Source organism: Sus scrofa, chromosome 18 (assembly GCF_000003025.6).
Source record: "Sus scrofa isolate TJ Tabasco breed Duroc chromosome 18, Sscrofa11.1, whole genome shotgun sequence".
NCBI classification, from domain to species: Eukaryota; Metazoa; Chordata; class Mammalia; order Artiodactyla; family Suidae; genus Sus; species Sus scrofa.
The window spans coordinates 37,328,365-37,345,635 of record NC_010460.4 but is presented as its reverse complement, the minus strand read 5'-3'; the positions used below and the strand labels follow the sequence as shown (position 1 = coordinate 37,345,635).

Sequence of the window (17,271 nt, the reverse complement as noted above, 5' to 3'; positions counted from 1 at the left end):
TAAAATTAGAATTTATACTTTCTTTAAACTCCAGGAACTAGTCTCTTTTGGTTGAATACCCCATTATGGGGTGGGGAGCGCTCTGGTTACCTACTCTGTGGTCCTGGACAAGTTACTTATCCTTTTTGAGTCGGTTTTCTCACTTGTAAAATGAGGGAATAAGGCTTAGCTGAAACGACTGCCAAGGGGTTTAAAATAAACGAGGTATAGGAATTCATTTTTATTTCCTTTCTCTTTCCTAAACCCTAATGGCTATGGATGCTCTCAGCCTGATGTCCTGAGGACATTGCTGCAGTAATTTTTTTTTTCCTTTCATAGCCTCACCTGCAGCATATAGAAGTTCCCAGGCTAGGGGTCAGATTGAATCGGAGCTGCAGCTGCTGGCCACAGCCACACCAGTTCTGAGCTGCATCTGTGACCTATGCTGCAGCTTGCACCAATGCTGGATCCTTAACCCACTGAGTGAGGCCAGGGATCAAACGTGCATCTTCATGGACACTACGTAGGTTCTTAACCCACCAAGCCACAGCAGGAACTCCTGGAATTTTTTTTTTTAATGATTCGTAAATAGGATTATTTTGATTATTTTGCTTGATGTCAGCAGCCAGGAGGCTATTCCCCTGTCCCCATCCCTTACATCTAGTTTAGTGATTCTTACCTGGGGAGAATCTCAATTTTGTCCCAACAAAGGACATTATCTAGAGACATTTTAGGGTTGTCACAGCTTGCTGGGCAAGGGTAGAGTGGGAGGAGGTACTACTAGAATCTACTAGTTAGAGGCCAGCAATGCTGCTAAATACCCTACCAAGTGCAGGACAGCCCCACATAACAAAGATTAACTCGCCCTAAATGTCAGTAGCGCCAAGGTTGAGAAACCTGGCCGTAGAGGATGGTGTATGTATATATTCCTATTCGTGAGTTCCTTGAAGTAAGGAATGTGCCTTATAGATCTTCCTTTTTCAAAAAGGTTTAAAAGAGAGTTGGGGAAAATACTCAAATGGGATTGCTTTTCTTACTGAGTGTAAGAGAAGGTCTCAATTCAGCCTCATGTGGCCTGTATTTCTTTCCTCTTTGGTCTTCAAGTTGGGCTCTGTGAACATTTCTTTAACAGTATGTATTGTCTCATTTCCATTTTTTTTTTTTTTTTTTTGGGCTGCACCTGTAGCATATGGAAGTTCCCAGGCTAGGGGTCGAATCGGAGCCCCAGCTGCCAGCCTATACTATAGCAATGCCACATCCGAGCTGCATCTGCGACCTACATCACAACTCATGGCAATGCTAGATCCTTAATGCACTGAACAAGGACAGGGATCGAACCTGCATCCTCATGACTAGGTGGGTTCATACTGCTGAGCCACAGTGGGAACTCATTCTCAAAGGAACAAGTCAAGTTCCTTTTGACTTGAAATTTTCCTTCAACTTTTCCCCATTTGATATATGTGATTTAGGTAAGTTTGTTATCCGTTTCTTCTGTCAGTGCTGGACACTGAGCAACATAGAAGCATATATACAGGAAACTTAGAGAGAGACCCTGGAGGGTGAAGTCGAGGGTGCCCACCACCAGGGGACTTTTCCAGAAGTCATGGGGAGTGGCCAAATGAAGTAAGATGCCAAACATTGGAAGAAGCTAAGTCGAATCACTGGGTGAGGCCCCAAGGAAACCTGATTACACCAAGGGCAGTTGTATGGATGCATTAATTTTCCCTGGCTGATTCCAATCAGTTGATGATACAAATACATATAAATATGCAGTATATTCTCAATTATACAATATCTGTAGAGCAATTGATCTACTCACCTATTTATCTAATATATGGAGAAATGCCTGGAAGGGGAATATATTAAAAGATGAATGATGGTTATCTTGCTTAAAGTCATTTTTTTCCTGTATACAGGCTTCTGAATTTTCCATGAGTATTTTCTAAATTGAAAAACAATAGACATAATTTCAAAAGAGTTTGAAGAGCCGTTTTCAACATGTCTTCCTGAACCTTATATTTTGAGGATTTCTCCTCCCCTGTAAATCGCTAGTTAGATGTTGGCAAGCTGCTGCTAAGAGATAAATTGCTCTCCCACCGCCCCAGCTGAGAGCCATGTCTGGATAACAGCTGCCTCAGTAATGACTTTATTTGGTGATGGATGAATTCTTGGTTGCATTACAGATGTTGAAATGACTTGGGCCAAACAAAATTGCACGTTTGCTTGTTCATTTCTCCTCACTCCACTCACACTGGGTGCAGGAAATAAATAGCCCACTATGGGGCAAAAGGAACGGTGTGACCTGGCCTTCCTCTCCTGAGGCAGTGTCAGCCTTGGATGCTTGCTTTTGGAGAGCTTCACGCAGCTGGTAAATGCACCAAGGCAGGGATGCTGCCCCACAGCAGACATTGCTGGGGGTACGAAGCTCCACTCCCATCCTGGCTCTTACGCCCTCTTCTGCTTTGCACTCTGCCCTGATGGCGTACCACTCTTTGCCAAATGTAAACAGAAAAAGACAAACTCCAGTCCTGATTGGAACTGTCTCACTTCTCAAATGGCCACTAGTCTTTAATGAAGGAAGCAGTAGAAAGTTATTTATAGGAAAAACCATGGCTGCTCCTTGTCACAGGGAGTAATCCAATGGCACTCACTGAAAAAGCAAATGAACAGCTCTCTTTTGTCTATGGAGGAATTCCTCACAAATTCTGGGCATATATTTTGGAATCTAACATTAAAGAGATATCCTAGCAGCGTTCAAGAACCACAATGATCCCAAAGAAAATGGAGAGGTAGCTCAAAAACTTAACTAAGAGCAAATATAAAAGAGAGAAATGGACCAGGATGAGAAAAGTTATAGACTCCAAGATAAATCAGTCAAAGTGTATAGGGAATTTAAGAATTGGAAATTCTCTTACAGTCTATGACCAGGATAAGGCATTAAAGATCCCTGGTGAAAAACCTAGGCAAACTAATGCGGCTGCAGAGAGTGCTTGCTTGTGAGGCTGAGCAGGTGACGCATGGGCTGCAGGTCTTTAAGGAGGCTGGTGTACAGTGCACAGTTCATAGGACTTGTAGACAAGCCTAATATTTCAGAGGTAAGGGATTTTAGCAGCAAAATGAAATGGTGTCTGTTTCTCAGGAGAGAAACATGCAGTGCCAAATTTAGGATGAAAAACATGAAACACATAAGCATCAGAGGGCGAAGGTCCACCACACACGGTCCCTTTGAGTAAGGAGAGCCCATGGAGTCAGAGAAAGCCCCAGACCCAACTCTTTCCTTACAATGTGCGCTTGGGTAGTGACCTGAATGCGCTGAGCTTTGGATTTCTTTGTGAAATAGGTACCACTACTGCCTCCTGGAGAAGGAAATGACGTAATGCAAGGAAAGCGTGTAGCCCAGTGCCTGCCGACCAGATGGTCAGTACAGGCAGCCAGAACCACAAAGGCACTTCTCACGTCAAGTACAGGCAGTTACACAGAGCTCCCCATTATTCCTGGTGCCACATGGGATACTCCTTAGTTCCCAACCTTGCTCCTATCACCTGCTGCTCCTGCCTGGCTAGGCCAGATTCTGGCGAAAGTCCTTTGTGGGTTTGTAGATGACACTGTGTCAGTCATATAAACAAGGTAAATTTTATCGGTGTTAAAGTGTATTACAGACCACTTTCTGTTTCCATAGATTTTTATCTTCAATTTTACTTGCCTGATATTTATTTTCTCCTTCCCTGCCATCTCCTCTCCCCAAATGCACTGTGACTTTGTAGTTGCTGGTGTATCTTGCTCATGGGATATCTCTGTATTTTCAACTATTCTGTCATTTTATTTTAGGCAGATATCTTGTAATCAGATATTCATTTGTCCATATTTTGCTTTCTAGGTAAGACTTGGTCTTATTTCTATTTTCGTATCTGTATGTTAGGCTTAAAAAATATATCCAGGTTTCAATCACTGTCCCAGGAACTTCCATATGCCACGGATGCAGGCATAAAAAAAAAAAAAAAAAGAAATAAAATAAAAATATGTCCTTTTGACTTTTATTTTTCTGTCTTTGCAATGCTGTTCAAGTTTCACTTCTTTTACAGCACAAACATATTTTTTTGAATTCAATTTGATCTTAGTAATTTGAGTGATTGACGGACACTCTCGGCCTTCTTAAAAGTGAGACACCTTTACTTCCAGCTATAAAATAAATAAGTCACAGGATGTAGTGCACGGCATAGGGGACAGAGTCAGTAGTATTGTAATTACTCTGTATGGCAATAGATGGCAACTTATCATGGTGATCATTTCTTTTTTCTTTTTCTTTTTTTCTCTTCAGGGCAGCTCTAGCAGCACATGGAGGTTCCCAGGCTAGGGGTCGAATTGGAGCTGTAACTGCTGGCCTGCACCACAGTCACAGCAACAAGGGATCTGAGCCATGTCTGTGACCTACACCACAGTTCACGGCAATGCTGGATCCTTAACCCACGGAGGGAGGCCAGGGATCAAACCCACATCCTCATGGTTCCTAGTTGGGTTCGTAACCGGCTGAGCTCCAATGGGAGCTCCAATTTCTTAATGTAGACAAAATATCAAATCTCCATGTTGTGCACTTAAAACCAATATAATATTGCATTTCAATTACAATTTGATAATAAATAAATACACAAAGACAGTTTTAAAAAAGTGAGGCACCTTTGTCACAGGTTTAGCCTATTCTCCCTGCCTCTAGACCTTGTCTTCCTCAACTTGCCTTTTGTGCTGTGGCCAATGTGAGATCGGGGATCTTCAAAAGCAAATCAGATCGTGCCATTCACGTAAGTATCTACGCCAGGGGCCCTAGAGCATAAAGAATATAGTTCCAGAGTTCCTGTCGTGGCGCAGTGGAATTGAATCCGACTAGAAACCATGAGGTTGTGGGTTCAATACCTGGCCTTGCTCAGTGGGTTAAGGACCTGGCGTTGCCATGAGCTGTGGTGTAGGTCACAGACACGGCTCATATCCCTTGTTGCTGTGGCTCTGGCGTAGGCTGGTGGCTACAGCTCTGATTCGACCCCTAGCCTGGGAACTTCCATATGCCACGAGAGCTGCCCTACAAAGCAAAAAAAAAAAAAGAATATAATTCCAACCTCTTGACATGCCACTTGAGGTCCTCACCCTCTTTTCCATGCTTATCACCTACTTTTCTCTCTCCCACATTCCTGTCTGCTCCAGCCATAACCCATTTCCTCTTTCTCACGCTTCATGCTGTTACCCCTTCTGGAAAAGCCCTTCATCAATGCTCTTAGAAAGTGCTGATGGAGTATAGTAGGTGCCTGGCATTGGGCTCAAAGTAGGGCATGAGAGTAGTGAGAACTGGCCCGGTGTCACCTACCATGGAGCTTCTGGAGAGTGAGGAAGACAGTGGAAGCTCAAGCCATTACAACAGGGTAAGTGGAAGTGGCGGTGGGAGAACAGAGCAGGCGCTCCCAACCTTGACTTTGATGTCCAGGGAAAGGGATGACCAAGCTGAGACCTAAAGGATGAGTAGGGAGGGAGCCTTGCCTTCTTTCCCTTGTCACCTGGGGGCTTCCTGCTCCTCCTTCCAGCCCCCTCTCAGGCCTCACTTCCTCCTGCTCTGTGTGCCAGCTCCATGTTCTGCGCACTATGGTCCTTTTAGCCCTGGACTGTGTTGACTTGTCAGTCTTTCCCATTCTAGACTAGGAGCCTCCAGAAGGCAGAGTCACTTCTTACTTACTCTTGTATCCCTGTTGTGCCTGGTGCATACCGAGGCCTGATGGACGTTCTAGGGGCTTTGGTTCCTGGGTCCTGCTCTTCTGCTGCCCTGCACCTCTCCTGGCCCCGGACCAGCTTGTGCATTCCTGAGTCACGTCCTCTGGCCAAGCCGTCCTTGGTTGCTCTACTCCCACACGCTCCTTCTGATCCTTCTATTATTTTGTCTCTAAACTCACTCCCGTATTCAGAAGGCCCCCTTTTGGGTACCCATTTGCTCTCATCCCTCAAGGGGCTGCAGGGGTAACTCCTTTCATTTCACAAAACAGAGTGACAGACAAAGAGCATCTACTAAGAAATGTCTATTGTGGGCAAGTGCTTTTAACAGCATGTCCTCTCTGAACTTTGGTGCTTGGGAAAGCATGTTTTCTTATGAGGAGCTAGAACTTTCATTTCAACAATGAGAGCTATGTATCCAGTTCGCTTCCTTATTTACATTGGCTTCCAGGAAGCCCAGATTTAGATTTATCTAAATGTCCAAGCATATCAACTATCTTCGCATCATGTTTCTGGTAGAATTATTTCCTTCTTTCACTTGAGTGGGTTCTGATTATTTTTCTGAGTTTTTAAAAAACCCATTCAAAGTGCTCATTTTGCATTTTACTGTCAGAAAAAAATGTAATTGCTTTAAAAGAAAAATATAGGGTATACCTATGTTTTCATGAGATTATATCATACATCTTCCACTCGCCTACCTCTGAATTTATTTTGAGGTTTTATTGCAAGTGACCTCAAATCCTTATTTCAAGAGTATGTTCGATTTAAACTTTTCCCTTCCTCCTTTCCTTTTTCATAAAACAGTCTGAATCGGTTGAAACATGCCATCTAGTTTGAACTATACTGGAGATCATTTACTCAACTGCTATATATCACAAAGGAGAAGAGCAGATGTGAGGGAGGAGGAAAAGGGACCAAAAGAATGGGAGGAAACTTACTTACTGAGCGATGGCGGTTTCCAGCCCTCTCATCCATGGGCTTCTCAAGTCATGAGATCTCTGTTTTATGAATGAGGTGAAAGGCTCACGATGCTTAAAGGACTTGCCTAAGATCCCATTTCTTTGTTCGGAGAAGTTCAGCAAACCCACTGTCTCATGATCTCCCCTCATTATCATTTCCTAACATCTCCTGTTCCTCCTCTCTTTCTGATTTTAGCCAACAGCCCTGTTATCTGCTTATTCCCTCCTTCCAGAAACTCAGAAGTCATTGGCATTCTCTCTCCTTCACTGCAAGGCAGCTAAGTCTGCTCTTTAATGTATTTACTGCTCTCCCCTCCCCTCTCCCACGGCTTATATGCAAATCTGGGCTCAAATGGTTCTTGCTTGAGACTATGGCGATCATTCTGTTAATATCTCTGCTTTCAATTTCTCCCACTCTAACCTTCCCCCCACATGGGCGTTTTGTCTCTGTGAGATTTCTGAGTGGCAGATCTGACATCACCTTCAGATGGCACTTGCTTTTGCCCTCAAGTAAAAGTCCCTGGCCAGCCATCTCAGGATTTTTATGATTTGGGTCTCTTCCACTCTCTGCAATCTTCTCTCCTTTATTCATCCTCTGTACCAGCCACACTGAAGAACACTTTACAGATTCTGGAATAGTCACTGGTTTTCCTGCCTCCAAGCTCTGTTTGTGTGTTTTGCTCTACTTGGAATGTTTATCTCTTGCATGGTGAACATCTTCTCTCTTTCAAGACCTAATTCAGGGTTTGACTTCTCTCCTGGTTTCCCTTACCCCGCTTTCAAAAGTGCTGAGCACAATCTCCTTTCTACTACTTGACCTTGTGCATATTTATATAGCATCACTTCCAAACGTGCTGCAATTATTTGGTTTTGTATGTGAATGCACTCTTTGATGGTAACTTTCCTATTTTACAAATGTTATTCTGTTCATTTTAGACAAATTTTATTCTTGTTGCATTCCTAGCGTCTAGCTCTAAGCATGTTTTTGAATTATTGAAAGAATCTTTTACTTCTTTAAAGTTAAAGGTTTATATTGTAAAAATTTCATAATTAAAGCAAAATGGATAAAAGGCGTGTATGTCAATCGGACAGACGCTCAGTTCAACAAGAGAGGAATTAAAGCATCATTAGGTGACAATTCAATGATCAGTTTTACTCAGGTAAAGCGGAATTGGAAAGTGCAGCTTAGACCTGGTGACACAACTGGGTGTCCTCCTTCAGTGCTCCCTTGGCTTAAGTTGATTTGTCCAGGCTTAGAAACTTGCGGCAATGCGAGCTGAGCTGGGGAGAGAAGGCGCACTGGCTGGAAAAGTAGCCTTGGGCAGCCTGGGTTGAGAAGATGAAGTGACTCAATGTGGACAGCAACCCTGCACCATGTTGCCACAAAATGAAGGAATGATGTCACACTTTCAGGGTTTCACCAGTTCTTGAGAGGAGGGTCTAAGGGAAGGTACAGAATACTCCTTTTTGTTTGTTTGTTTTTTTTGCATTTTAGGGCTACACTTGTGGCATATGGAGGTTCCCAGGTTAGGGGTCGAATTGGAGCTACAGCTGCTGCCCTGAACCACAGCCACAGCAATGCAGGAACCGAGCCATGTCTGCAACCTATACCACAGCTCACAGCAACACCGGATCCTTAACCCACTGCGCGAGGCCAGGGATCGAACCTGCATCCACATGGATCCTAGTCAGGCTTGTTAACCACTGAGCCACAAAGGGAACGCCCACAGCATACTCCTCTAATAGCCCTGAAAGGGTTAGTTTCTACTTAACACACCAAAGAAGGAGCACTGGAAGAGAGAGGGGCTCGTTTTTCCCAGCAAGGGTCATAGGATGGATCAATCTCTTAAACTCAGAGTCCCAGGACCTCAGATATCTTGGTCCAAAGAATTCCCCTTTTCATGGATGGAGTCTGGACCTCCTAAGGCAAAAACAGTATGACTCAGCCTGATTTCTTTTACCTAACAGTTATATTTTTATTGGGATGTTGGGTAGATCCTGACATGAGGGATACATGTGTTAATATCATCCAAGCTTAATGTAAAGGAAGCATCAACTTGACACTGAGGTGTGAGTGCTCTGAGGGGAGGCATGACGGCTTGGGAATCACTAAGGATTATAAAGATTTTTTTCTGTAATGTATGGAGGGCTCTGGACCACGTCATCTCAACACAGGTTAATTTGTAATCACACATCTTGGTGTAAAGTGCAGTGACCTGAAAGCATCTAACACGTCTGTTGTGAGTCCACAGTGGCTTGTGCTGTGAATTCCACATCACTTGGACTTTCCTGACATCCCTTCCAGCCCTGGAGTTTATGATCCAGATATGCCTCCAGTGCAATAAGCCTCAGAAAAATCCTTTGCTGGGCTCTGAGCCATAGTTTATTAATTCCTAGTCGGATTTATTTAGTGCTGGCTTAATTTATTTCTTGTCTGTGGGTTTGCATTCTTTTCCATTGCTAAACGTGCTCCTTCAAAGTATGATGTGTTTCATGTGGTCAGTTCTCTAAGTTATACAATAGTAAGGAAGGAAAAATAAAAGAGAAAGTCACAGTTAGGCAGCAACAGGGTAAAATGATCAGATGACATTTTCACAGAGGGAGTCTGATTTTCTAGATGACTTGAGATGCTCTTCTTAGAAAGATCATTCTCCACTAATGCTCAGAGCCTAGGATGACCTAGAAATGATCAAGAGTCCTCGGCACCAGTGCTTCCCAAATTTAATACGCACATGCACACCCCGATTCTACAGGGCTGGGGTGAGGTTTAAGACTCTGCACTTCTAATAAGCTCGCAGGTGATGTTGATGACTGAGCATCAAGAACCTATATTACCGAATCAAAACACCAGCTCCCCAACTCATCACAATTAATTTTATTCCACAGCATGTTTAGGGGAATGTTATTCTCAGGAAGATGTTTAGGATTAAAATAATTAAAAAAAAAACAACCCTGGAAAGTACACACATTTATGTATCTCTTCTTTTCATTAAATATATATCTGTTTGGCAAAAAATGTTAGACTCTTTTGTACAAAAACAAAGCAAAAACAAAATAAAACAAAAAACCAAACAAACCAAAAAACCCCCCAAAACCAACAACCCCAAACCCTCGCAAATTGTCAATACCTGCAGTAATTACAATGATGTAAACTTGGATGTCTAACAGCCTGACCATCCTGTGGAACCTGCGTTGCGGCAAAACCCCCAGGAGAAGGACCCTCAAACCCTTAGAGAGCAAGTGCCTGTCACTGAGGCTTTCAGATTGAGTGTATTAGAGATGGCGCTGGACGACTGATTTCACCATTTGTGCTTTCAGCTAAGGGGCTGCAAGGGTGTGTGGCAATGAAGACGGCAGGTCTGGGCTGGGGCGGGGCGAGGAAACCCAAGACGAGCTGGGAGGCAGGAAGGGTGATCACAGTCACAGGGCAGACACGAAGTGGGCATGAAACCCGCTGACCGTGTCTGGGAGACCCAATGCTGGCGAGGACTAAGATGCGTTGGCGGCTGCTGCTCTGGGGACCAGAGAGGAACCAGGCAGGAGAAGGCTGGGTTTGGGGAGGGGATTAGGAAGCAGATTTCAATTCACTTGGAACTGGTGATATGAGCGCACCCCAGGGAGAAGGGGAACGAGGAGGTGGTGTTTGGTCTCCTCAAGCAGCTAGACCGTTTCTTCCAGGCCTTGGGGCATACCCCTTGGTCTGGCTGCGGGTTCGGGGGCAGTCTGGTGCTGCTGGCTTTCAGACTCCAGGAGGGGGGCACTTCCCAGCTGGGATGAAGATGGAAGGGCCCTGTGGCTCTCTTACTGGCGATGGGTTTTCTTTTCTCCCCCCTTAGACGGCAGCCGTGCAAGGTGACCTAAAGCAATGGAGTCTAGATACAGAATCAGGTCAGTGAGCAGAACGCCAAGGAGGAGGGGCAGAAAAACGCTGGGGCGAGAGGTGAGGCCAAAGGAAGTGGCGATGCACAGCTTCCCTCTATCACAGAGGATTCCAAGGCGTGGGCGAGTATTCATTCTTCTCTCGTGTTAGCTAGGTCTTCCAGTTTTGGAGGGGGTGCTTCTGGGCCCGGGCGCTTCAGTTACAGTCATAGACAAAGTCGTAGTTGCTGGGCTCCTTGGGGATGGGTGGGGGTGCGTCGGGGATCTGAATGTTTTCCAGGTCCAGGAGGCGGAGCTTGATTTCCATGCTGAGCAGCGTGTCCAAGTCATTCTGCGTCAGGTCACTCATCATGTCTTTCCCCAGCAGTGCATTCAGCCCATCTGTCCAGATACAGTACTGGAGGGAAAGGAGGTGACAGTGACAACTGCTGATGACAATTACAAGAGTAACAATAGCGAACACTTATGATCACTCAACATGGGCTAGGCTCTGTGCTAAGTGCTTTGCCGACATCACCGTTTAATATGCACAGCATCTCTACAAAGTTGGCACTTTATAAAGGTAACACTTCTGTCAGCATCTCTGATTTACAGATGAGGGAACTGAGGCGAGGAGACATGATGTCACTTGGTGGTACGTGGAGTGGCTGGGATTTGAACTTATGCCATCTGCCTCCAGTGACTGCACTCGTCTGTGCAGATAAGGACTCCCTATGTAGCAGCAGGAGGATTTGAGCTTTTTGGTCCTTGTGCCTCATAGTATCTCTAACATCCCACCAGGGAGTCAATGAGTTTAAGGTATTGGCAGAATATATTCCAACACTCCTGGACTCAGCATCAGGTCAAGCTTGCTTTTCCTCACTTCAAGTATGGCTCCTAGTCTAGTAGCTAATTTCTGCCTATCCTATCTGATTCCTAGTACTCACAATGAAAACCCAGTCCTACCCCGGGGCCAATGGTAGTCCCACCTTTGAATTTCTTCGCAAAAGTTCTAGGGGGAAACTAGCTAAATGCTGCCTGACGTCTGATATGCAAAGTGGCTAACATTATTGGGTGATGAAGGTCCCTGGGGACCTTCCCTGTTTTGGAAAGCATTCCATAGTACCCAATTATGACTTCAGTTCTTCCTTTCTCTTAAAATTAATCATGCCCATGGCCTCTCCAGTAGACTGTGAGCTCCTTGAAGAAAAGGACCATGTTTTGTTTATCTGAGGACCTCTCTTGCTCTTGTCGGATTCCCTCCAGAGGCTGAAGCCTTGTCCTGCCCTGGTATTCGAGCCATGATACCTGCTGGGAGAACTGGCCTCTGTTGTCAGCATCTTGAAAAAAAAAAAAAAAAAAATCCTTCCTGGGAGGTCCCATCATGGCTCAGTGGAAATGAATTTGACTAGTAACCATGAGGATGCAGGTTTGATCCCTGGCCTTGCTCAGTGAGTTAAGGATCCGGCGTTGCCTTGAGTTGTGGTGTAGGTCACAGACTCAGCTCAGATCCCACTGCGTTGCTGTGGCTGCGGCATATGCCAGTGGCTACAGCTCTGATTTGACCCCTAGCCTGGGAATTCATGTGCTGCAGGTGTTGCCCTAAAAAGCCAAAACAACAACAAAATTGAAAAACAAAAACCTGCTTGCCTGCAGCAGAAATGGACACAACACTGTAAATTAAATATACTTTAATTAAAAAAAAAAACTGCTTGTATTCTGGATTCTATGTTTTGTCCACATTTTAGGAAGTCATAGTCCTATATACGACTTCTTTGATAGCAATTTCTCTGCTCTTCCTGTTGGACGTGCCTTGCTTCTAGAATGTGCTCTAGATTATCCCCTCTCTTGCCCTCACTGGGTCAAGCTGCAATTCCAGACCCTATTTAGCTTGTCCTTTGCACTGTGGCCACCTGAGCTATGTACCAGAATGTGACAGCATATCTCAACATAAAAGTACTATAAGATGGCAAGCTCTCTACAAATCTTGTCATAATGATGTGATGGAAATCTACCATGATGCATATTGGTGGCCCCACTGTTTAAGCGGAGCAAGCATATCATGGGTGTATTATGAGTAGTGCGTGTCTGAACAGTGCAGTACTGAACAAGTTCCTGAACCTGAGCTTTGGTTCTGCCTTGGCTATGTGATCTCAGCCAAAGCACTTAACCCAACTAAACAACAGCTGAGGGCTAAGGGATTTCTGGAAGTCTTATTAGCATCCTCGTGGATTCCTCAGATATATTCTGAACACATCTAAACATTTGTTGTCTCAGAAATAAGCTTGATAAAAATAGATACCCAGGTCCTACTCTGTGGATCCTTATCTTATGGATCTTGGGTTAGGAAATTTTATTTAGAAAAGCTTCCAGTTGGTTCTGATGCTCCTCCAGATATGGGCACCACTGAACCTCGGGCTCTCTAAGACCCCTTCCAGTGCCAACACTGCTTCGTTGTAAATCCCAAGCTGCTGGGGATTACTGCTCTTTGTATGCAGCCTTCCCAGTCCTGGCTAGATTCCTAGGACAGACTAATTTAACTCAAAGGAACACTTCTGTGGTGTGTTTCTTTTGAGAAGCAACAAGCACAGAGAATTTCCTTAAACAGTACATCGCCAATAAGTAAAAACTCTATGGTACTGACTCTAAGATGGAAGGATCAATAAGAACTTGGGATGTGTTTTTGTCTTTAAAAAAACATAACTCCAAGCTCTGTTGACAAAAAGACCTAAAAATAATGACTAACCAGGTACTGAAAGGCACACATAATGTCCACATTCTGCTTGCTAAATACCCAAAGGAGCCGAGGCTCCATAGAGAAAAGGCAGGACATGTACAAGATGAACCTGGAATATGCTGTCATGACAGAGGCCTGAAAGCTGTCAAAGACGTATGTCAACAGGACTCAGAAGCCGACCAGAAGGTGTTCCTTCTTTCTCTAGATAAAGATAATTTGAACACTGATAATGACAATAACCAAAACCTACTGAAATACAAAGTTATGTAAATCCATAACTTCATAATGATACTCAAATACCAAAAACCCCTCATTGGTCTCCTTTGGAAGAGGCTCATTATTTTGAAACCTGGCAAAAGGAATCAAGTATGTCTCCTGCCTGTCATTTGTACACTGTACAACTTCAGGGCAACCGAATAGTTGATGAGGCCCTCTTCTCTTTATGTAACTATCCTATTAATAAATGAAGAAGAAACAATAGAATTGAAATATTAACCTTTCCCAACATCAAATGGATCCAAGGATCTAGGCAATAATTGTCAATGGCTGTAAACATCCCCAAAAGAGAGACAACCAGACATCATGGAAGAATATAATACTATTGTTGCTTCAAGCTAAGCCTGAATTTGATTAAGCATCTAGCTACCACTTAATAGGAGGCAGGCAAATGTGAAATGACAGCGTAGGTTGTGGGAAGCAGAAAAATACCCTCCTTTTAAATAAGACCGTGCCCTAGTCCCTAGAACCTGTGGCTATATTAGGTTACATGGCAAAAGGAATTAAGATTGCTAACCATCTGATGGCGTTCCCATCATGGCTCAGCGGTAACGACTAGTATCCATGAGGACATGGGTTCCATCCCTGGTCTTGCTCAGTGGGTTAAGGATCCAGCATTGCTGTGAGCTGAAGTGTAGGTTGCAGACAAGGCTGGAATCCTGCGTTGCTGTGGCTGTGGTATAGGCTGGGAGCTACAGCTCTGACTGGACTCCTAGCCTGGGAAATTCCATATGCTGTGGGTGCGGCCCTAAAAAGACAAAACAAAACAAAACAAAACGCAAAAAGAAAGATTGCTAACCACCCATCTGACCTTAAAATAGCAGCCTTCTCTGGTATTATCTAGGTGGGGCCAATATAATTGCAAAGGTCTGTTGAAGAGCAAATAGAATAGGAGTGAGTGAGAGAGAGAGCCTTCAATAGAAAGAGGAGGTCAGACTGCCTTACTGTAGACCATGGAGGTGAAGAAAGAGCCAAGGAATGTGGGTGACCTCTAGAAGGGGGAAGGGTGAGGAAATGGATTATCCCCTTGTCCAGAATGGAGTTCAGCTCTGCCGATAATGAGTTTAACCCACGAAGACATGCATCAGACTTTTGATTGCCAGAATCATATGATAATAAATTTACGGCGTTTTACGCCACAAAATTTGTGGTCATTTGTTACAGCGCCATAGGAAACTAATACATGGAATCAAAATCAGAAAAATCTAGAACTATTTTCAATGCTTCCAAAGAGATGAGCTGCTTTTTTCCAATGAACACATTACACGGAAACAAGGCATGTGCACATGCTCACGAGAGAGCAAGAGTGACCCAGAATACAGATGCAAGGAAACTGAAGAAACATGTGAACCAATTGCCAGGTATAGGTCTTATTTGGATTCTGATCTGAACAAAGTACCCCCACAGAAACGAGACAATTGGAGAATCTGAAAACCGACCGCGTGTTGTGGTATTAAAATATTATAACATTGGGTGTGATCATGGTATTGCAGTTATGTTTCAAAGGGGATGCTTTATGATTTGGAGGTGCAACAGGGGACTATTTACAAATAAAATGTTATGATATCTGGATGTGCTTCGAAAATAACTTGGGGTGTGGCAACTGGCTGTGGGTGGGCCTATGCGTAGAACCTGATTGGTGGTGGGTTGGAAACTGCTGCAGCTGGGGGATGGGCACTGGCAGGAAGTCCGGAGGCCAGGTCCTGAGTTTTTCCTTCCAAGCTACACAGAGTAGGGGCCAAAGAGAAGCCACTTCTGGACAAGACTCCCACGGTTTAAATCCCAGCTCTGTCACTATTTGTTTGATCTTGGACACGTTTCTTAACCTCCCTGTGCCTCATTTCCCCTTTTTATAAAATGGCAATAACATTAGTTTGTTTCTTTCAGAGATTACAGAATGCGGATTAAGTGGGGGTGAAGCACATACAGCATTGAATGGTACCTGGTACAGAGTATTCTGATACCTTTATCGAGGCATTCAATTTTAGGAGGCCTCTCTCTCCTCCTTTAATCAATGAGGATATCTGTAATAGAACATTCTATTTTATGGAGTGAGAATGCAAATAAAACAAGGTAATAGATACGGAAGTGGGCTGAAGAAATTAAAAGCATTCACGAGTGCATGGCATTTTTCTCTTTACTCCATCAACAAAAAGGGGCAGATATGAATAAAAATTTGGCAATCCCAAATCCTTATGTGGAATTAACATACACCAGGAGAAACAGCCTTGCATGGATTTAAATAACACCCAAAGTTTCCTACTTTAAGTAGTTTCTCATACATCTGTATGTATCTTGAATATGGTGGCCGGTGTACAACTACAATTTTATTTAAAAAGAGAAATGGTAGGACACAGTATCTATTTTCAAGAAGATGAAGACAAAGTCATCCCCTTCTGCGAACGAAATGTCAAGTAACACAGAATCATATTTAAGCACCACTCTAAATGCAGGATTGGCATTTTATCTTTCGTCTCTCTTTGGGATGTACAGTTTTATTCAAAAGCTTCAAACCAGTGAAAGCCAAATGCAGAATAACTTCTAAATGAGCTAAGTCTCCTGGAGGAAATGGGGAACAAAATTCAAATTCTATTAAAACGTTCCTTCCTTTCAAAAAGCTTTTTATGTAACCACAGGCACAACAAAAATTTGAATGGTATCATCTAAAAATAAGAGTTTCAAGCATGATGTTGGGTTCTAGTTTACAAGAGAAAAAGTTAAATCAGCCATCGCTGCCACTTCGTCTTACAAATGCATTTTCCTAGATTTATGCTAAATATTTTAAATATAGCTGACAGCGTTCTTCAAGAAGAAAAACAAATTATACTTATAACAAGATGTCAAAAAGGAATAAAAGCATCTCAAAAATAAAATTCCAACAGCAGAGACGGCCCTAAATCTCCTAAAATAACTTAAAGAAACATGGTAGAAAGCCTACTTCATCAAATGTTTTAAAGAGTAGAAACAAGTTTTTCCTGACCAAAAACTAAATATTCAAAGACAACCAAAGATATAACCAGGCTGATACTTCTTCTGGGTTAACAATCATGCCCTCACTGTGAATGAAGCATTCGTACATTCTTTTTCTTTACCATGAACTACTGCTCAAGCTAGTAAGAAGTTGAACATGTTACAGCTTGCAATTTTTTGAGAGGTTTCCATTCTATTCCAAGTCAACAAGATGTTCTTGATTTTTCTTAGGCTTTTTTAAAGATAAAATTTCTTCCCAATGTTTTTTTACCTGCCTGTTTTTCTCAAGAAAACATGACATTCATAAATGAACCCCATTGAGACCCTTACCTCATGCTTGTCAGGAGCTATGAAATTCAGCTGGCAGTTGGAGTCATACAAGATCGAGAAAGCGAGTTCGAGCACCTCCTACAAGAGATCAGAGAAAACACCACATTGATGAAAACTGGCATGTTTGTTTTGCAGCTGCAAGTGGCTGCAGGTTGCACATGGAAGCGAGGTTCCAGAGCGTCCAGATAGGAGCAGCAGCAGTGAGGCAGATAGGAGGAAGGACTGTGTTTTTCAAGGTTCACAACACATTTCCTTCTCTCTGTTTAGGCGAGGACTGCACGGAACCATCTCATTAATTCTCTACACAGCGCATGGAGCATCATTCCCCTTTTATGGGAAGGAGCTCAGAGAGGTTAAGTGATTTGTCCAAGGCCACACAGCCTTAGAGCTATGCTACTCTCCTTCCTTCAGCAT

The 17,271-nt window shown here is 43.5% G+C and overlaps 1 protein-coding gene across 10 annotated transcripts in view; it reads right to left on the bottom strand.

Annotated features, from left to right (window-relative positions):
* The window catches only part of ELMO1 (engulfment and cell motility 1), a 581,070-nt gene continuing 573,339 nt past the window's right edge, over positions 9,541 to 17,271 (bottom strand). For 9 of the 10 annotated variants that reach the window (XM_021079237.1, XM_021079238.1, XM_021079236.1 and 6 more), the window contains 2 exons: positions 16,858 to 16,935; positions 9,541 to 10,962 (listed from right to left, as the gene is read on the bottom strand). In XM_021079237.1, coding sequence (XP_020934896.1) covers positions 10,762 to 10,962; positions 16,858 to 16,935 — 279 coding nt within the window. In that variant the 3' untranslated portion in view covers positions 9,541 to 10,761. The remainder of the gene's footprint in view (positions 10,963 to 16,857; positions 16,936 to 17,271) is intronic. The other variant, XM_021079239.1, reaches the window with a different exon arrangement.